This window comes from Orcinus orca, chromosome 6, assembly GCF_937001465.1.
Source record: "Orcinus orca chromosome 6, mOrcOrc1.1, whole genome shotgun sequence".
NCBI lineage: Eukaryota > Metazoa > Chordata > Mammalia > Artiodactyla > Delphinidae > Orcinus > Orcinus orca.
This window is the reverse complement of record NC_064564.1, coordinates 7,204,340-7,226,181: the sequence shown is the minus strand read 5'-3', so window position 1 is coordinate 7,226,181 and position 21,842 is coordinate 7,204,340. Positions and strand designations below refer to the sequence as shown.

The following is a 21,842-nucleotide window of genomic DNA, read 5'->3' as shown; positions in this document are numbered from 1 at the left end:
TGGAGAGGAAAAGGGAGAAATCACGATGACCCCTGGGTTCCTGGTTTAAACGCTGGATAAATAAATCGTGCTGCTATTTACCAATATTGTGGCAACTGGACGAGGAATTAGTTGTTCTTTCTTTTTCTTGCGGTACGCGGGCCTGTCACTGTTGTGGCCTCTCCCGTTGCGGAGCACAGGCTCCGGACGCGCAGGCTCAGCGGCCATGACTCACGGGCCCAGCCGCTCCGCGGCACGTGGGATCTTCCCGGACCGGGGCACGAACCCGTGTCCCCTGCATCGGCAGGCGGACTCTCAACTACTGCGCCACCAGGGAAGCCCTTTGTTTTTTTTTTTTGAATTAGTTTTTTTTTCAGTAATAAATATTTATTATGAATCAAATCAAGTTACTTTTAACAAATACGTCTTACAAGCTTTTCTTTTTTTAAATATTTGTTTATTTTTGGCTGCATCGGATCTTAGTTGTGGCACACGGGATCTTTCATTGTGGCGTGCGGGCTTTCTCTAGTTGTGGCTCACGTGCTCAGTATTTGTGGCACAGGAGCTTAGTTGCCCCACGGCATGTGGGATCTTAATTCCCGGACCAGTGATCGAACCCGTGTCCCCTGCATTGGAAAGAGGATTCTTAACCACTGGACCACCAGGGAAGTTCCCTACGAGCTTTTTGTTTAACCACAAAACTTAAAATCAAGTGTGCAATTGCTGGGAAATTGCACAAATATTTGTTGTTGAAAAAGTTATGTAGTTTTTTCAATTTGTCATTAAATATCAATAAACATAGATAAGAATTGTTAACACAGTAATAATAAACAGGTCAAGTACAGCTTTGCCTCACCTGGATGCTTTCCAAAGTGTCTCTTTGGTTATTAGGTTCTTGTGGAATTACTGAAACATAAATGTTTTATAACTTTCTTTTGTTTAACTTTCTGAGGCGGTACCTAATGGTGCACAATTCTTGATTTCTTAATGTATTTATGTTGGAAGAATTAGTTTATGCCTTTTTAATGTTTCTCATCACACATCATTGCATTTTCATTCATTTTAATTTTAAAGAAGGCTGGTTATAAGTTGAGGCTTCTAATATTTTTATTGAAGTATAGTTGATGTGCAACATATAAGTTACAGGTGTACAATATAGTGATTCACAGTTTTGAAAGGTTGTACTCCATTTATAGTTATTATAAAGTACTGGGTATATTCCCTGTGTTGTACAAGGTATCCTTGCAGCTTATTTTATACCTAATAGTTTGCACCTCTTAATCCCCTACCCCCGTCTTGCCTCTCTCTGCTTCACTCTCCCCACGGGTAACCACTAGTTTGTTCTCTGTGTCAGCGAGTCTGTTTCTTTTTCATTATATCCACTAGTTTGTTGCATTTTGTGGATTCCACATATAAGTGACGTCATGCAGTGTTTGTCCTTCTCTCTCTGACTTATTTCACTTAGCATAATGCTCTCCAGGTCCATCCATGTTGCTGCAGATGGCATTATTTCATTCTTTTTTATGGCTGAGTAATATTCCATTATATATATATTCCTATATATATTGTAATATATAATATTAGATTAATATTCCATTATATACAATGTATAATATGTTATATTATATTAATATTCCATTATGTATATCTATACATATATATATCACATCCTCTTTATCCATTCATCTGTCAGTGGACACTTAGGTTGCCTCCATGTCTTGGCTATTGTAAATAGTGCTGCTATGAACATTGGGGTGCATGGACCTTTTCTAATTAGGGTTTTCATTTTTACCATTTTTTTTTGATAAATACCCAGGCATGGAATTGCTGGGTCATATGGTAGTTCTATTTTTAGTGTTTTGAGAAACCTCCATACTGTTTGCCACAGCGGCTACACCATTTTACATTCCCACCAACAGTGTAGGAGGGTTGGAGGAGGAATTAGTTTTGAAGGTAGCTGATCATCAGACACACGTATGTATACGTATGTGCAAGCACGGTACCAGAGCTTACCAAAAAGCACTCTGGACTGGGAACTGAAAAGTCTGATTTGTGTCAGAACGTCATCACTACGAGCAATAACTTCTCGACACCTCATTATTTCCCGTCTGCAACATGGGGATGATTATATCTGTCTTCACTGCTTCAGAGGGTTGCTGAGAAGATAAATGAGATAGCGTTTAGGGAAGCACTTTGAAGTCTTGGTTGGACAAGAACTGTATAAATCCAAGCTACCATTATCATGTCAGGGTGTGTTTATTTTTCATGTATCTGCTCAAAGTCACAGGGGCCATGAATATATCATGTGTACATTCTTTCCTTCAGGTTCAGTTCCCAGAAATGGTCAGGTGAACATGTTTTTCTTTCCCCAACTCTCCCTTCGGCTGTAGTATTCTCTCGACAGTATTCTGCAGTTATTAGTGTTGTTGAAAACTTTTTAAAGACCCTGGGAAGAAAGGATTTGGCCCAGTATAACTTTTCCCAGGTAATTCTTGGCTGATAAAGATAATGATGATACCTTCCTTTAAGAGAGATGTACAGGTTACAAAGAACAAGTGCACTGTCTCATAGAATCCTCAACAACAGTCTAAGAAAGGTATGATTTTTTTTCACCATTTGACAGAGGAAAGATGACTCAAGAAGTTCAAGTAATTTGCCTAAAACTTCACTGGACAGTTGGAGTAATTAAAGCTAATCAAAGCGTTGCATTCTAAAAACTAGAGTGAATGAGCAGTGGGGATGTTGAAAGAACTGAGCCATGTCCCAGGTGACATTCGTCAGAGCTTCTTCCATCCCGGAACCCTGGACGCAGTCTCCAGGTCTTTGATAATGGGTGCGCGACTAGGCTTTTTCTGGTCCGGAGTTTCAAAAGCTGGACCATTCCACCCAGGACCTTGTGTACTCTTCTCTACATACAAACAAGCAACCAAAATAAGACCAAAATAAAGTAAAATTGTCCCTTGGTCTCCAGAGTCATTACCTGGTTAACTGTCAGCTTTCCCTTGGAGGACACAAAGAGCATTCAGGTTTGCTTGAGGTGACCTGTGAAAGAGGTCCTTGGGATGGTGGGGAGAAAACTGGACTTGGAATCCAGACATGAGGCTGAGTCTTGGTCCAACGTGGCTTACTGTGATGAGTGAACCTATTTGAGTTTGGGTTTTAATAAGTGTAAATGGCATAGAATAATGTTTATCTGTTTAATGTTTATCTGTTTACTGACCGTGACCTTCCAATCAGCCTCCCCTTCAGGCGCGCAGTTGCAGGTGCAGAAGTTTATGGGCTAAGCAGTCACTTTCAGAGTGACTTGTTGGTGGATTACTGGATTAAAAATGCTCTATTCTGATCATTTCTTCCTTTGTCTTTCTCAACTCAAATGCATGTGTATTTGCTCACTTCGTTTTTTAATCAATGTTTTTAAATTGGAGTATAGTTGATTTACAACGTGGTGTTAATTCTCCTGTACAGCAAAGTGATTCAGTTATACATATATATTTTTTTCATATTCCTTTCCATTCTGGTTTATCACAGGATATTGAATATAGTTCTCTGTGCTATACAGTAGGACCTTGTTGTTTATCCATTCTCTCTATATGTATTTGCTCACTTCTAATGGAGGGGAAGTGGGCTATCCTTTCTGGTACTCATACAGTAGGGCTGTGCACATAGTCATCCATTAGCACAAAGCTAAAGAGGGAAGATGGACAGAGTTGCAGTGGGGACTAGATGACCGCATCTCCAGCGTTGAGCAGGTGACTGCACACAGTGAGGGAGAGATAGCTGTGGTGTCACAGCGGGTCCTTACTCAGGTGATTCTCCTTTGTCTGCACTGGTTTCGCTGTGGCCCTGGCTGGAGACTAGACACTCATCAACTCCCTTCAAATGGTCAGGCTGGTTAGAGGTCGGCCATTGGTTTCTCGAAAAGGCGTATCTGTCACCCTTTCTCCTTATTTTCTGCACACCTTTGAGGAGGGTATTTGGGAAAACTTTTTGTTATGTGGATTGCAAATGCAAATAAAATGACAATTTTGAGATCAATGACAAATTTTTAACTTGTTTTACCTCTAAACTGAGGCTGAGAAACAAACCCCCAAACCTGTGGACAACGTGTTTTTCCAAAGGACCTTTCGGTTTACAGGTGTGTGCCTGGCTTTACAGGTGTGTGCGGGGGCCCCCCAGAGGCCGCGGGGCTGGTTCGGGCCACACGGGCCCCGGGCCAGGCTGACCCCCGGGTCCCGGGCGGGTAGGACGGGCCTCCGGGCCGGGCGTCCCGTCGACCCCGCCTTCCGGGTCCTGGGCCGGGTCCCGAGGCTCGCGCCCGGGTCTGTGTCCGGGGTACCTGGTGGCACCCGCTCCTATGCGGGCAGCGCGTCCCCACTCGGCCGCGCTCCCAGCCTCGGCGGCGGCCTCTCAGGTCCCCTCCCCCGTGCCCCCGGGACCTACCCTGGACCCCGGCAGCGCCCGGGCGCGGGAGGCGGGCGGCCGGCCGGCCTCCCCAGCCCGCCCTCCTCCTGCTCAGTCTCTGCTCTCCGCCCTCCTCCTCCTCCCCTGCTCCTCCCCCTCCCCTCCCCTCCCCTCCCCTCCTTTCCCCTCCCCTCCCCTCCTTTCCCCTCCCCTCCCCTCCCCTCCTTTCCCCTCCCCTCCCCTCCTTTCCCCTCCCCCTCCTTTCCCCGCCCCTCCCTCCTCGCCCCTCCCATCCCCTCCCTCCTTGCCCCTCCCTCCTCGCCCCTCCCCTCCTCCTCCCTCGAGCCCGGCAGGCGGCGGCGGGAGCGCGCAGGCAGCGAGCGGAGCTCGGTGCGGCCGCGGCGTGTGAGGCCGGTGAGCGGGAGAGCGCGGGGCGTGCGGACAAAGAGGGCGCCGCGCGGAGGTAGGACCTGCCCCCGGCCCCGAGTCCCCGGGCCCCCGCCCCCCCGGGGCCGGGTTAGAGCGGAGCTGGGCGGCCCGGCCCGGGTCACTGCGGCGGCGGCGCGCGCCCGGTCGCGCGGCGGGAGGACCTGGCGACGCTGGCTGCGGGCGGTCCTGAGCTCCCGAAACTTCCCGTGGGCGCGGGCGGCGGCCAGGCGGCGGGGGGACCCACCCGGCCCTGCCGGCCCTGGCCCGGGGTTTAGGCGGACGGCCCCCTGCACCAGCCCCGGCGAGCGTCTACGCGGGCGGCTCCCGGCACCAGCCCCGGCGTGTCTGCGCGGGCGGCTCCCGGCACCAGCCCCGGCGTGTCTGCGCGGGCGGCCCCAGCCCCTGGCTGCGGGCGCGTCTACACCGACGGCCAGGCACCTGGACCGGCGTCTACGCGGGCCCGCAGTACCTGCGGCGAGCAGAGGGGCGGTCTGACCCCGCCCCGCCGTCAGGGGCAGCAGTTCCTGCCGACCTCCACAACGCCACCCGGTTCCCCTGGACACGTCCGCACTGAACTGGGGGTAGGGGAGAGCGGTGCAGGCTCTGGTTTGAACGCTCTTTTCCTGAATGGCCCCATTTTCATATTAAGCCCTCGGTTCTCAGTCCAGCATTCCATTCTCAAATTCTTTGGGTGATAATTTTGCCAGATTTTCTGAATGGGATTAACACAGGCCGTTCAGAAATCGTTTCTGAGTTTGGCAACCGCTGCCCTGATGGGTGCTGTTATATTTGAGCTGCTTTCAGGACCGTCTTTAGTGTGTTGTTTAGAATTGTGAACCTTCGTCTCGTTTTGGTTGGGCAGGATTAAACAGTTCTATTTTTAAGAGCAGCGAAGAAACATATGTATTTAATATTGGGACCATGTGCCACAGAAATCACATGAGGTGCGGTTTCTTAACCACCAGAGTGGCTTAAATACTGGGAACTTGGGATTGAAAAGGAATTTCAGGTGGAGGAAACGTTCATTTGCCACTTTCACCTTCTCAGGTGAGTTGAGTTTACTAAGGCATCAGATTTCACTTTGAGAGCCGAAGAAATTATGTTCTTATGACGTTTCATAAATCCTATTTATGGGAAGAATCCTGAACAGTACTTGGTAGCTCTTTCTGCACGCTGAACTAGATACCTTTACGGACTCATTCTGAATTGCTTAGAAAGCCTATTTTGTTTTAAATTGTCGACGCTGGAGTTCAGGCCCCATGTTCCAGAGCAAGGCTACGCTCTTCAGAGGCAGTACTTTTGTGTGCTTTTTGGTTCCTGGCTCTCCTCTGCACCTTTCCCCCAGACGATCACACTTTTCTGTCTTTTCTTCCTCTGCCCCGGTGCCCCCAGAGCAGCGTCTGACATGGATGTTACATGAGCCACTCTCAGGGTCGCGTGGAGCGTCTCCCTTGGTGAACTAGAGGAAGATGGATGAGTCGGCCCTTCTGGACCTTCTGGAGTGTCCCGTGTGTCTGGAGCGGCTCGACGTCTCTGCCAGGGTCCTGCCTTGTCAGCACACGTTCTGCAAACGGTGTCTGCTGGGCATCGTCGGTTCCCGCAACGAACTCAGATGCCCCGAGTGCCGGACTCTGGTTGGCGCGGGCGTGGAGCAGCTTCCAAGCAACATCCTGCTGGTCAGACTGCTGGATGGCATCAAGCAGAGGCCTTGGAAACCCGGCCCTGCGGGGGGCAGTGGCACCAACTGCACCAACGCCTCGAGGGCTCAGAGCAGCGCTGTGGCCAATTGTAGCTCGAAAGATCCACCTTGCCCCCAGGGTGGACAGCAGCCTCGGGCGCAAGCCTGGAGCCCCCCGGTGAGGGTGAGTAGCCTGAAGAGGCGGTGCGGTGGGTGATGGTGCTGATGGCCGGTGTGTATTCTTTAGTCTTTGGATGTTTTCTAAATCAGCTCATGGCTAAAGGAGTCACGTTACTGGAACAGATAGGAGGAATGAGATTGGATATAAATAATTTTTCTTGTTTTTAAAATTCTCTCCCAGATGGTGGACCTCTATTACGTTTTAAGATAAATCTTGGGAAACAGTAGCAATTATTCAATGAAATCTAAAATGCAGAAGTTTTTTATGCCGAGTTTAAAATGGAAATTTGGTGCGGTTTTACCTTTTCGATGGCGTTGGGAGAGCCACAAGTATGTATGTATGTGCGCGTGTATGTAGACATGTTATAAATATGTGTGTGGGTAGATCACAAGTAGGACATCGAGCTTTAATTTTTAAGTGGCTTGGAGCCATTCTGTTGGTTTTATGAATGCACAGCACAGAATTTTCTGGTTGGAGGAGTTCTTAACAAATCATGGCCACAGGTAGCAGAGTTTTGTTGCTGTAGCAACAAAACGTCATTGAGAGCCATGCTAAGACAGCAGAGGATGTAGCTTTATGTTGGGTTTTATAGGGAGTGAAACGAAATGTTTCCATCAGAAAGATTTTTCTTGGGTTTTGGGTTTGGGCTGAAATAATTTGAAGTGAGGCTAAATATCTGGGCAGTTACCACGACTGAAATTTCTAGAAGGTAAGGTATTTTGAAGAAATGTAAATTATGTTGCCGGTGACGGCACCCCGTGAAGGCATGCTTTTCTCATTTTTGTAAACCTGAAAAGTAGTTGTGGACACTCGATAATTAAAGCAGTTTCAATTTTGTCGGAAGAAACAATCTTGATAATTGGCCAAACTGAGAGAATCCATTTTTAAAGAACAGTTAATCTGGATGAGAATTCTTTTTTCAAATATTCGTTGTAAACACTCAAAACTGACTTTTTTCATGTGAGGTAGGAATAACCCTTTGGGATGGCATTAACCAGTGTAAATTCACAGATGTGGCCCTCTGGGAGCTGTAGGGAATGACTACCTTCTAACCATTCCTTTCCTTTCTTCTCAAGTTTATCTTTTACAAATGATGTATTTACATCACTAGATGCAGAGTATGCAAAGTGTTTTAATTGCTGGAAAACAGTTTTATCCCCAGGCTCTCAGGTTTCTTTTGAGTCATATTTAATTTTTTTTTTTAAAGTTATTGAGAACTTTGGGTTCTGGAGGTTTTCTTTGCTTATTTGAAGCCCCCTAGTTTTGAAATTGGTCTGCTTACAGCGTTTTCTTAGATTGCCTTCTTTTAATGGAGTTTACACGATTAGTATCTGTGGCCTCATGAATATTTCAACCTCAGAACCATCGTTTCTGAGACACCCGACCTAGGTCTGCTTCGCTTAATTAGGGGGTAGATTTGCTTCCTTGGAGGGATTTTGTTTCCTTGTTAATTAGACTGGAGAGGCCCAGCTTCTGGCTGTGAATAGAAGTGTCTCAGTTGTTGACACGTTGCCTTACCTGTTGTGAGGAATGTGGTGAATGTTTGATTACTGATAAAAAGGAATTTAAGAAGAGGGCTCAAGCATTCAGCTCAGTGTCCTTTGGATTTTAAGTTTTCTTTCTGACGTGGAAACTGACGGTGTGATGTTGGAATGTTCATTTATTTGAACCGCTAATCTCCCAAGGTTGAGCTTCACATTTCTTAGGTACATTATTCTATGATTTTGATGATGTCAGTATTATTTTTCTGGCTGATATGATTTTCCCGATTTACTTTATGTTTCTTCTTTGGCCTGAGAAAAATTACTTGCCAAGAAGCTCAGTTGAGCTTGAGCCTTAAAATTTGGATAAAGTAGTTGAGGCCAGTAAAAGCAGGAGATGATCGTGTCTGTTACTTTGGGGGGGCGGGGGGCACAGAGAGTGGAGGACAAGACAATGAACAGACAGAATTATTCAGTAATGTGGGTTGATGCAGATGCTGTAATTCTTGTCAAAAGCTCTTCTTTTCCCCCCAAGTCTAAGATAATTTCTCATTAGCAATTACTGGTACCTTCTGCTTTGAAATATTCAAAACAACCAGGGCCACACAAACAGCCCAAGGACCTGAAAGATATATACATTTCAGAAAACGCTCCTCTTAGTTTTTATTTTATTTTTAAAATTTATTTTATCGAAGTATGGCTGATTTACAATGTTGTGTTAGTTTCAGGTGTACAGCAAAGTGATTCAGTTATACATACATATATATATATATTTTATATATATATATATATATATATACACACACATGCTTTTTCAGATTCTTTTCCATATGGTTTATCCCAGGATATTGAATTAGTTCCCTGTGCTCTACAGTAGGACCTCCTTGTTTATCCATTCTATATATAATAGTTTGCATCTGCGAATCCCAAACTAGAAAATGCTTCTTTTAAAAGTGAGACCCGTGGAGTTGTCAGCTAGCCCCTGAGGTGTCCCCTGGGTGAATGACATCATAAATCCTAGATCCTCAGCTGTTCTGACTCGACCCGGGGGTGTGAGAGCCTGTTCCCACGTGTGGTGGAAGCCACTGCTGATACCACGTAGGATGCTGTTTGGTTATTGGTTATGTTCCGCGTTCCGTTAGATCGTGGCCATGTGGCTTCCTCATGCGTGTACCTCAGGGAGACTGGGTGTTATCAGCAGATACGAACATTTCCAACGTGTGACACACATCTTGTTCCCAGAATTTTAGTGTTTCCTGCCTCATAGGAAGGAAGAAATGGAAGAGTGTTAGGTCGGCGTCACCACTGGAAACCACCAGCTCTTTACGCCAAGTAAAGAATCCCTGCTGGTTTGGCGCCAAAGTGGACCAGTGGGACGAGGTGCAGGGAGCGGGTGGCTGCAGATACTTGCTTCCATGGGCTGAAAAATACCAGCAGAAGGTGGATTTTATATATATAAGTATGTACAGAGTTCGATGTGGACATGTTTGATTAATCCCTATAGAATTGTGACCTAGTGGAATAAATTTCTGCTTTCTAGCTGTGGCTCCACTGGTTCCAGGTCTGATACCTGTGCGTGTATCTGTCTGTCTAGGTGCTGATACTTAATGATTTCACACTGCCGCTCCCTCAGAGCGAGCATATTCAGCAAACACTGATCACATGACCCCTGATTTACACTGCCTTGCACTTGTATTCTTTCCTTTATCTAGCAAATATTTATCAAGCACTTACTAGGTACCAGGCACTGCCCTAGCTGCTGGATAGATAGTGCTGGGCAAACCAGATGCAGATTCTGCTTATGAACCTGTGTGTCTGGTGGGAGAGACACACCTGTAATAGCATGATAACAGTACAGGTAGGTCATTACAGGTGCTACGTGTTAGGCTGGGAGCTGGGGAGATGATAGGCGAGGGCCTGGTTTAGTGCGTGTGTGTCTGTCTGTGTGTCTTCAAAAGCTTCTTCAGGCCGAGGCATTTGAACTGAGGTCTTAAGGGTGAAATGGTATTAATTAGTTGAGAGGGGTTGGCGGGGAAAGGGACCGAGTATTCCAGAGGTCCTGACCTACGGCCGGATGCGGCAGAGCTCCCAGGAAGAAACAAGGACAGTGAGTGAGAACAAAGCGAGGGAGGGGCTAGTGACCTAAGAGGAGGCCTCTGGTGCAGCGCTGGGCCGGGAGCCACGCAGGACCGCGTGGCCATACTGGTCAGTGCCCTGCCCTTGGGGCCGGAAGGAAGGGTCCTTGGGACCGAGATGGCCATCGGGCTCAGGACATGCCTGGAGCGTGCCTCAGAGGCCTGGGGGACGGGGAAAGAAGAGGGGCACAGGGGAGCTTTCCTCCCTGCTGCTTTCATTTCTCCATAGTGCCAGCGCCCTCTCTCCCTGCAGCTGTTAGGGGCTGAAACGTGTCCCCCCAGGCTCATAGGTTGAAGTCCTGGCCCCCAGGTCTTCAGTGTGAGGCTGCGCTCAGGAGTGGCACCTTCGAAGAGGTGCTTAAGGTGAAGGCAGCTTACGCGGGTGCGTCCTAATCCACAGTCTGGCGTCCTCCTAAGAGGAGATCAGGACGCAGAGCCGGGTAGAGGGGAGACGCTGTGGGAACACGGCCAGCCCTCTGCACGCCGAGGAGAGAGGCCTCGGGGGTAGCCAGCCCCGTCGACACCTCGGTCTCAGGCGCGCAGCCTCCAGAATGATGAGATAAACGCTTGTTGTTCAGTTGGCCGGCCTGTGCAGCCCCAGTGCCGCCCGTGGATGGGCTCCTGCGGGTCAGCCCCGTGTGGCCTCGGTCCCCTTGGTCCCCTGCGCGCTGTCAGGGCTGGGCCTACAGGCCTGTGGGAGGGCGAGGTCAGGCCTCTGCACCCTTGGATGCTGAGTCACCTCGAGTGGACCTTCAGTCCCTGCCAGCCCCACTGGTGGAGCCTGGCCGGCTGGACTGGCGGGGTCCAGGAGCCGGAGGAGGGCGGGGAATGGGGGGAGGGGAGGGGCTAACGCCGTGGGGCGGGGCCGCGGTCGAGCGTGCGCGTCGGGGAGAGTGGGCGAGCACGCAGGAAACAGCAAGCAAGGCAGCAGGTGGTGAGGCCCCAGACTGTGCGGTGAGATACAGGATCGTGCCTGTGATGAGGGTCGTGGAGGAGGTGGGCGAGAGTGGGCAGGACCCGCTTCCCCTGGCGAGGGGGTGGCTGTCAGGGCACAGCGGGGACCATCCCTCCTGGACCCAGGAAGCAAGACTTCCAGGTAGTGGTTTGGACCGAGGGAGAGGTTTTGATGTTTCCCAGTGGCCGAGTCTAAATAGAAAAAGGTGTTTGTTTTTGCCAAACACCGTGTTGCAGACATTCTTGACCTCTTCTTATTTATTCATCGTGTCATCCTTGACCCCTGCTTAGTCCTCCTGTCCACCTCAACCCTGACCGCTCCCTTGTTCCTGAGTCAGGCCTGCATCGAGGCTCAGGGCTGGGATGGGCAGGGAGCCTGTGTACAACAGGAAAATGCTGAATGAGTTTTCTTTGTATCACATTTGTATCTTGTGACTGTTACCGTGTAAATCTCAGACAACCCTCCGCAGCTAAGGAGTATTGTTATTTAAAAAATGTTCAAAATGTAAATTGCAAAATGAGTTCCTAAAAACATTCTGGCTGTAAAAACGTTCGCCACTTTGGAAGTATAATGTGTGTCCTTCTGTGTCTCTTCTTATGTGTTTATATGTGTATGCATCTGGTTGTTTTGATTCTTGACATAAGTGGGATTCCATACTCTGCATATCTGATGACTAGAATATATCTGGGAAATCTTGTCATGGCTCAGCACATATACCTACCTCCTTAAAAAGAAAACACCTGTTTATTGAGGTATACTATACCTACGGAAGAGTGCACGAATTGTGAGTGTACAACTCACTGAATTATCATGCTCCATGCTTTTTAAATGAGTGTATACTGTTTTTCTCTCCATTAAAAAAATTAAAGGTAATATGTGCTCATAGTAAGAAATTTGTGGTAGAGAAGGATGTAAAGGGGAAAATCAAGGCTTCTAATCTGTCTGTCCCTAATCTCCAGAGGTGAGCACTGTGCAGAGGTTTTTTTGTGTGTTTTCCCCCCCAGGAAAAAACTGAATAGAAATAGGATCGTGTTATACGTGCTATTCTGCAATTTGAGGTTTTCTCTGAAATGGCGTCTCTCTCAGAGCTTCCCGTCTGCTCTCGTTGCTGGTCAGGAAGGTATCCTCGTTTTATGGATGAGGGAAGGGTGGCTGGAAAGGCCTAGAAACTCGTGCAAGGCCCCCCGCTGTCAGGATGGAGCCGGCCACCACCCCAGGCCTGTCTGCTCCCTGCTTCGCCCCCTTAACCGTGTCCCCCTCGTCCTCGCGCTGCTGCGGCCCTGGAAGCTTTCCTCAGTGTAACTAGCGGGGCTCCTTTCACCTCACCGTCCCTGGTGCCTGTTTTGTTCTGATGAAAAGGGGCAGGCGGCCCCCGTGCCATGGAGGTAGGTGGGCCCAGCCCTTCCCCGGTGTGGCTGGCACACTGGGAGGTGTGGAGGTCCGGGTTGTGTTGGCCGCTGCTCGGCTGCTCTGGGCTCCGTTTCCCCCCACCCCCCACCCTGCCCCGGCACGCGGGCGTCTCACTGTTGTGGCCTCTCCCATTGCGGAGCACAGACTCCGGACGCGCAGGCTCAGCGGCCACGGCTCACGGGCCCAGCCGCTCCGCGGCATGTGGGATCTTCCCGGACCGGGGCACGAACCCGTGTCCCCTGCGTCGGCAGGCGGACTCCCAACCACTGCGCCACCAGGGAAGCCTTGGGCTCCGTTTCTTCACAGGAACGCAGACCCGGAGGGCCCGAAGCTCCAGGCGGGGCCCGGGGCCAGGATTGCTGAGTTTGGTTCACCCGTGACTCTTAAGAACCTTTGTGGTGCCTGGCCCATAGGACACACTCAGGAGAGGTTTGTTGAATGTGTATTAGTCTCCTGTGGTCGCTGTAACGAAGCATCCCCGGCCGGTGGTTGAGAACAACAGAAGTTCTGGGGCCAGAGTCTGAAATCCAGGTGTCGGCAGAGCTGTGGCCTCCGCTGGCTTCTGGGGGCTCCCGGCACACCCCGCTGTCCTCGGCTTGTGGACGCACCCCTCCTGTCCCCGTCTCCTCTTCACAGGGCCTTCTGCCCGTGTGTCTGCGTCCCCATCTCCCCCCACAGCCGGGCGGGCGCGGGGTGCACGGTATTGGGGGTCCTGTGCGCCCCTGGTGGAGCCACTGCACCCCGCGCCCAGGATGGCGAGGACTCGGGTGCCGCTCGGGCGTGGGTCAGGCGGGCTCTCCGCAGCAGCACAGCGTCCTGGGGTGCACACCTTACCCTCGAAGCAGCCTTGCTGCTGAGGCACCCTCACTGTGGAACTCAGGCTTCATCCTCCCGAGCTTTTGTCATAAAGACTGCGTATATCTCCTCATTTTTTCCTAACCTTCAGAGACTTCTGAGAGCAGTGATGCTAAAGAGAGAACCCGTGAGCTCCAAGCACCCTGTGCGCGGCCCCGCCATGCTTGCCCTTGGCCGAGCCTGTGCCCTGTCCGGAGGATGGAGTGCTGGCCTCTTGAAGACTGGCAGACATGCAGCTGCAGACACAGCTGCTTCAAGGAGGGCCCGTGAGTGGGCTCCTCCTGGTAGTGGGGAAGGGGATGGAGGTGCCAGTCCATGTGGTTGGCGGTAGCAGTTAAGGAGTAGATGATTTGTCTTGTGGAACGTGGAAGAAGGTAGCAGTAAGCAGACTGTGCAAGTGAATTACCTTGCAGTAAACATAGCGCAGAAAGGCAAGGCCTGCCAAGTTTGAACTTTCTTCTCTTAGCCTAAGGAAGTAAAAATTCCTCCAAGTATTTTTTGCAAGGACAGAAATCCTTTCGAAACACTCTGTGTTCACTGTTTATAATTCAGCAATGAATGAACAGGGGTGAATTTTCATTATTTTAAAATGTAGTGAGAACTGCCCAGGGTGAAATGCGGGTTTGCTGTAGGGACTCCATCCCTGGGTGTAATTCATGTGAAGGACCCCCCTCCTTCCCCACAAATAATCCAGCAGCGACGGAGCAGAGCCTCAGTGTGGGTACCAGCAGCCCTGGCATCGGTGTAAGTTTCCTGGAAGGGTGTTTGGACACCAAGGATGAAAGGGTGAACATTAGATTTCTTACGAGGGGATTAAATTCCTGTAGAGCTAAGAAATCTTCTAACACTCTTCATTATATAACTGCTTGGTTTTTAAACATATATCTTTAAAGAACTTTTAAAAAGTTCTTTAACACGTTAAACACAAACATTAAACAATGTATGTAATAAATGAAACGTCAGAGCTTACATTTTTATTTGTCAACTCATTTGAAGGGACATTTAGTTAGCGGACGTCTCAGTTTTTTTCTCCCATGGTTGAGTTTGTCTTTTAAACACACTCTTTGATATATTATTTCCGGCATTTCATATGTTTTTAACCTTTTCTCCCCCGCAGCTGAGCACAATTGAAGTGCTTAAGTCTTTCAGGCTAAATACGTTACCACTTTTGGTCAGTCTAATTACTTTCATTCCGTATTACGTATGTCATAGTATGTAATACCATTAGCATTTTCATTTTTCTGTTTTCTACTTATTTTTATGACAAGTCCATAATATTAGAAGATACGGAAACCCCAAACTCTTGTCATACAAAGGTAGTGATTTTGTTGAAACCGAAGTGTTGGTTGAAGGTCGTCATTAGGTGACAGTGTGAAATATTTGCCCAAGAAAGCCCAGCTGTGGCACCAAAAGCTCTGGTCTCGCTGACCGAGGTGCGAGAATGTAGGAAGTGTGACTTGAGGACCACTTGCGTGGTGGTGAAGTGATGGAGCCTTGGTGTTAGTCCTGGCCTGGTGACTTGCAGCCAATGATTTCTGTTCCATAGGCAGGCGTTTCCCCTTCTCTAAAACGAGGGATTTCTGTATCTGAGTTCCTGTGCGGCCCTGAAAATTCTGGCACGATCGCCCAAGCCAGGGCCAGCTCCGGCCGTGAGCTTTTAGGACGGACTGAGGCTGGTGTCTGGGTATCGTCTGGGTGCGGTGACCTGCGATGTGCCTCTGAGTCACCCCGGGACACCGGCATCTCCTCGGTGTCCCCTGGAGGCCCTGCCTGCCACAGGGACCTTCAGACGGACGGTAGGGTCGGCCAGGCTTTCAGCAGGAAGGTGGGGGCAGCTAAGAGCCCGACTTGGGGCTGGTTTGCTCGCTGGGCCTCCTGGGCGGAACGACCTCCCCCTGTTCCGCCCGCAGTGTCGTCCCGCTGCCTGAGGCCCCCTACAGCTGGGGACAGGGTGTCCCCATGTCCAGGGATGCTGCCCTTTCGAGGGGCCTGAGCCCATCTCACCGCCATGCTGTCCCACTCTGACCGGCAGCTGGCGGGCGGCGTATTTTTGCCTAATGCGGGTGGGAAGCAGCTGAGCTTCTCTGGGGTCGCACAAGCCTGGGCAGAGGAGGGCAGTGACTGTGGACTGGATCCTGCACGCAGGGACACATGGGGTGGGAGTGGGGAGGGATGCTGTTGATAGTTTGCAGAGTCCACGGGAGGCATCGGGGACCGTCTGGGGCAGCGGGGGCTTCATCCGGGGTGGGGAGATGTCCCAGAAAACAGAGGCTCCTTCAGACGGGTCAGGGGGGACTCGGGAGCTGAGTCTTCCTCTGAACGAACGCTCCTTTCTGAGCGCTGGAGAGCAGGCCATGGGGCAGAACAGGCAGGGGGTTTGGCACCAGGCAGACTCCCCTCTGCTCCTTGCTACCTGCGAGGCTCTGCACCTTCCTTAGCCCAACGTCATTCGTGGAGCCGTGAGGGTCCGCCCTCCAGTGCCTGGGACCTGGGACGCTCAGATGCCGGTCCTCTTTCCAGAAGTGAGAGCTTGGAGTGCCCTCTGTCAGTTACGTGGTGCAGTCAACCTTGTGTGCGCGTGCCCGTGTGCACGCGCGCGTGCATGCTGGTGGAGTCTGGTGATTTAATCAACCCACATTTGTAATGTGCACGTCATCAGGCATTTTGTTCTGTTTTAAACAGGCAGCTTAAACTTCAGTTGCACAAGCTGTTCATGAGTTAGTGACTGCGAGTGATGCCAAATCTGGTTTCGTCCAGCTTCTGCCACTGGCTGGGTGTGACCCTGGGCCTGGGCTGTGAAAGGAGCTGGGGCCCTCATGTCTCTCCTCCTGCTTCTGTGGCCCCAGCGGCCGTGGAATTCCTTGTGTGCTGGCCAGCCGTGACTGTTTCCTCTCCGTCCCTCCCTATCTCTCTTTTTGATGATGTGGGGAAAATAATAGCTGAAATAATTTAAAATACTTATCTTTTGACTTTGTTCTTTGGCATTGTTTTGAAAAGTCGTAGATTCCTAAGACTTCTGTAAGAAAGACTAGGTGTGCTTTGTAGTTTGGTTCTGATTTTTAAAAACTGGTGTTAGGAAAGATTACAGTGGCCTCACAAGGGTCCTTTTGGATGCTGGATGTAGAATGTGTGTTTTATTCCTTGCGGCCGATTTTTGTTTACCCCTCTCACCCTTGCCCTCCCCTCCTTCCAGAGCACCCCCGTGATGTTTTTAGATAGACACTCTGGTTAATTTGTCCATGTTTTGGTTCTTTTTATATCTCCTACCTAGAGCAGCTGATCACTTGTTTATGTGACTAGACCCATCTCTGGCTAAATAAGTACATTTGTGTAGCTGGTAACTTTCTGATGAATTTTGAAAATGCAGCAACAGTGAAGAGCCTTGCAGTGCTTCCACTTTTAATAAGTCTGGATTTTTTTTTTTTTAAATGGAGCTTCTATTTATAGTTAAAATATTCACTTCCTGCCTTTGTAGGGTAAGAAAGGACACTGAGTGAACATTTTATGAAGATCATGTACTGTATTTTAAAGTCTCTGGAGAAGGACATTTCAAACCTTGTTGACAACTTACTCCAGACGCACGCTCTTCGTAGCCAGGAAGTTCTTTTTTTTTTTTTTTTTTTTTGTATCAAATACAAATCCCTGTCGTTGCAGTTTAATCCCATTCTCTCGTCCCATCCCTAATGGGAAAGAAGTGCTCCTAACCATCCCTTATCTGGCCTAAATACTGCACTTCCTTTACGTGTCCTCTTAGGACCTGTTTCCTAATGTTTTGATCGTTTTAGTCGCTCTGCTTTGGATGCCCGCCAGCTTCTGCACGTGCTTGGGTTCCGGTCCAGAGGAGCCCTGAGCCTGGTCCAGAAGTTCTGGGTAGAATAGAGCCTCGCGCTGTGGAAGGACTATCACGTGACCCTCCTGAGTGCAGTGCTCCTTGTATATCTTTAAAAATAACTCACTGCGTTGCTGATTCATGCTTCGCCTGGACCCTCAGATTTTCTCTTCCTGAAAGTTCGGTTTTCTCCCATCTCTTATTTGAGCCCTTAGTTTTGAGTGCCTTCCTAATTAAACCACCTCTTGTTTCTGTAATCCTCACGGTGGAGTCAGTAACCATCCATGGGAACTGAAACCTGTCCATCCCAAATGCTGTTTCTGTAATAGAGAATTATCATATGTGGACCCTTGATCTTAAACACATACTTGTTTATTCCATTTATTTTGAGGATTCTCTGCTCTCATTTGGTATTTGTTCTCTAATTCATGGTTTTTTTTTTAGCTTTGTCTCCTGTACCAAGTTGTACGTTACTTGAGAGCGGGAATCTTGTGTCTTGTGTCTCTTTTCTGTCCTTTACGGTTGAAAACGTAGTGGGTGTTCATTTCAGGAACTACATCTTGATGGGCTTGACAGCTCAGATTCCAGAACCCCAGGTCCACTTGGACCGACCCTTTTGTCTTCATAAGAGAAAGACCTCACCACACGTATCCCTCTGGTGCCCTGAATTGTGTTCATTCTCCATGATCTAAGACAGCTATGAGTGTTACCAGAGGTTGGGGAAACTTCACTGTCATCAGATCCTCTGTGGAAGGTGGCCCTCGCAATGTTTGCGTCACCCCCACCATGGTGGTCTAGAAATAATGTTTCCTAGTTTTTTAGAAAGAATGTTCTGCTGAATTGAATCAGAAGTCTCATGAAAGTTAAAATATGTGATCTGTTATCTCTCACCCCCGACACATTGTCACTCTGACACAGAGGAAAAGGAAGTGGATCTAATAGGAATTAGCTAGCAATGATGGTATTGATCTTTACCAAACACCTTCTTTATTTTTTTTTAAATTTTATTGAAGTACAGTTGATTTGTAATGTGTTAATTTCTGCTATACAGCAGAGTGATTTAGTTATACATATATATTCTTTTTCATATTCTTTTCCATTATGGTTTATCACAGGATGTTGGATATAGTTCCCTGTGCTCTACAGTAGGACCTTGTTATCCATCCTATATGTACTAGTTTGCATCTGCTAATCCCAAACTCCCAGTCCATCCCCCCCGCTTGGCAACCACAAGTCTGTTCTCTGTGTCTGTGAGTCTGTTTCTGTTTCGTAGATAGGTTCATTTGTGTCATAGTTTAGATGCCACGTGTAAGTGACATCATATGGTATTTGTCTTTTTCTGACTTTGATTAGTATGATCATCTCTAGGTCCATCCATGTTGCTGCAAATGGCATTATTTCATTCTTTTTTATGGCTGAGTAATATTCCAGCCTATATATGGACCACATCTTCTTTATCCATTCATCTGTCAGTGGATACTTAGGTTGCTTTCATGTCTTGGCTATTGTAAATAGTGCTGCTGTGAACATAGGGTACGTGTATCTTTTAGAATGATAGTTTTGTCTGGGTGTATACCCAAGAGTGGGATTGCTGGGTCATATGGCAACTCTATTTTTAGTTTTTTGAGGAACCTCCATACTGTTCTCCATAGTAACTGCACCAATTTACATTCCCACCAACAGTGTAGGAGGGTTCCCTTTTCTCTACAACCTCTCCAGCATTTGTTATTTGTAGACATTTTGATGATGGTGATTCTAACTGGTGTGAGGTGATACTTCACTGTAGTTTTTTTTTTTTTTTTTTTGCAGTATGCGGGCCTCTCACTGCTGTGGCCTCTCCTGTCGCGGAGCACAGGCTCCGGATGTGCAGGCTCAGCAGCCATGGCTCAGGGGCCCAGCCGCTCCGCGGTATGTGGGATCTTCCCAGATCGGGGCACGAACCCGTGTCCCCTGCATCGGCAGGCAGATTCCGAACCACTGTGCCACCAGGGAAGCCCCTCACTGTAGTTTTGATTTGCATTTCTCCAATAATTATCGATGTTGAGCATCTTTTCATGTGCCTTTTGGCCATCTGTACGTCTTCTTTGGAGAAATGTCTATTTAGGTCTTCTGCCCATTTTTCGATTGGATTCTTTGTTTTTTTGTTATTGAATTGTATGAGCTGTTTGTATATTTTGGAAATTCAGCCCTTGTGGGTCGCATCATTTGCACATATTTTCTCCCAGTCCATAGAGTTGTCTTTTTCTTTTGCTTATGGTTTCCTTTGCTGTGCAACAGCTTATAAATTCGGTGAGGCCCCATTTGTTTATTTTTGCTTTTATTTCTGTTGCCTTTGGAGGCTGACCTAGGAAAACGTTGGTATGATTTATGTCAGGGAATGTTTTGCCTTTGTTCTCTTCTAGGGGTTTCATGGTATCTTGTCTTCTGTTTAAATCTTTAAGCCATTTTGAGTTTATTTTTGCGCACGGTGTGAGGGAGTGTTCTAACTTCACTGAGTTACATGTGGCTGTCCAGCTTCCTAACAGCACATGCTGAAGTACCAAACACCTTCTGATTGCTCTGCTTGCAAGTCTGCTGTTGGAGTGAAAATGTTACCTGTAATCAAGGCCTCGGTTTTGGTGCAGGTGATGGAGATACTGAGTAATTCCTGTGGTCGGCACTCCTGCGGATGGCGGGAAGCACAGGTGATGATGTGGGTAGCAAGGAACGGCACCTCCACACCCTAAATCCCACGAGAGGCATCATGCACGGTCAAAATTAAATTAAAATTCCTGAAAATGAAGCAGAAAGGGGCAGTTAGAAGAATAAAGTAGCCCCAAGGGACACGTTCCAGTTCTCGAATCCTAAGCCAGCTCTGGTTCAGGTACCTGCAAGGATGAGTCCCTGTGATTGTTCATGTGTCAGATATTTAACTGTAATGCGTGGAAATACCTTGAGTTGCTATCACCTCTGTCAGGAGACCGAGCTGTGTGATACTCACAAATAAGTAGCACTACATCGACCCAACATTTCATTATAGTTAAGAGAGTGGTCCATCTTGAGCAACCAGCCCATCAGACAGGCTCGGTAACCTTAGAGATGCTTCGCACGGCAGATTCTGGGCGTGCTGTACGTGGAGAGATTTCTGTCAGAGGAGCGTGATGCTACATCCATGTTTATTATGCAGATTCGCATGTGTTGCTAGGTTTATTTAAGTTTCTTCTTTGTGAGCCTAGCTTTCTTTACTTCCTGGACTGAGAGGCAAGTTTATTTTTCACATTAACCGGATATGTAAATTTCTCACCCCTCTGCTGGCGGCTTTTTTGTCCTTCCAATAGTGGCATCAGGTCCGGGTCTGGGCAGGGAGTCCTGGCATTAACAGCTGGCTGGTGTCTTATCTCTGTTTAGCTGCAGCCCTGCTGCGGTCCACCCATCCCTTCTGTAACTGGGGTGTGTTGGCCAGGGTGGGATCTGTTCAGCATGCCTTACATACAAATGTTGGAGTTTCAGAAGGTATGGAAACAGGTTGTGTTTGGCTCGTTCTATACACATTTTTTCCTCTGTTACTGGATTGAAAGGTCACAATTTCATGGAAGTTACCAGACACATTGGTAACTTAAGCCAAAGAGTAGAATAGGTGAATTAAAGACAGATTGAGGCCAAGACTGATTTTCAGTTTGATACTTAGTATCAGTTTTTCTAGTCAATTGAGTGTTATCTGACGAGTATGCAGCATTCCCAGTTATTGGCAGCTATGTCCTGATAAGGCAATCTGCAAAGCTGGGAGAAGTTAGATCACAACTATCTATCAGTAACTTCAGGGCGAAAATAGTAGCAGTCGTAGTTCAACAGCAAAGTCAACTTTAAACGGTCTGATACCACTTTAAGAGCTGATCCTATGCGGTAATGTGCGTGGGATTCAAGAGAGTAAATTCTTGACTACCTGACCTTGGGGGAAAAATATGTAGCAAGATGTTTTGTGATCTTGAAAGAGTGAAGTAATACTTCAGCAACTTGGTGTTCTGTTGGTTGCATCTAGGCGAGCCATGACTGAATGCGTTCTGTGCTCCAAGAACTTGTTTTGCATCGATATCCCTATCTGAAAAAGGGAGCAGCGATAACATTTCATACGCTGGAAAACTCAACAAGCCCTAAAATGTGAAAATGCGGGCCTTCCTTTTATATACTAAGTACAACCTAAAACACCAGCTTAATTGCCTTCCTTCCACATTTCACGTGGACAGGAAACCAGAGTCCTGACCCTGGAGACGTACAGTGTGTCCGTTACAGTCTCTGACTGATAAATACACTTACCTGGCACAAACACATGATCAAAGGTGACCTGAACAATAATATATAGTTTTGATTAATGAATATGCTGGGCTTTCTTTTAAGGTTTGAACAAAGAATGATGTAACACACAGTTTTGTTAATAAAATAAACAGAGGTTAAAGACTGGAGCTGTTTCTGGCAGACTGTGCAGCCCTAAATCATTCAAGAGCAATGAAGCAGTTTTCTGGACAGATTGTG

The 21,842-nt window shown here is 48.1% G+C and overlaps 1 protein-coding gene across 5 annotated transcripts in view; it reads left to right on the top strand.

The window, feature by feature from the left end:
• Nucleotides 1-4,704: 4,704 nt before the first annotated feature.
• SH3RF1 (SH3 domain containing ring finger 1) overlaps nucleotides 4,705-21,842 on the top strand; it is a 160,337-nt gene continuing 143,199 nt past the window's right edge. For 3 of the 5 annotated variants that reach the window (XM_049711356.1, XM_033403550.2, XM_004278662.3), the window contains exons 1-2: nucleotides 4,705-4,843; nucleotides 6,202-6,671. In XM_049711356.1, the coding sequence (XP_049567313.1) occupies nucleotides 6,279-6,671 (393 nt within the window). In that variant the 5' untranslated portion in view covers nucleotides 4,705-4,843; nucleotides 6,202-6,278. Of the gene's footprint in view, nucleotides 4,844-5,376; nucleotides 5,857-6,201; nucleotides 6,672-21,842 lie in introns of those variants that run through there. The other 2 variants (XM_049711354.1, XM_049711355.1) reach the window with 2 other exon arrangements.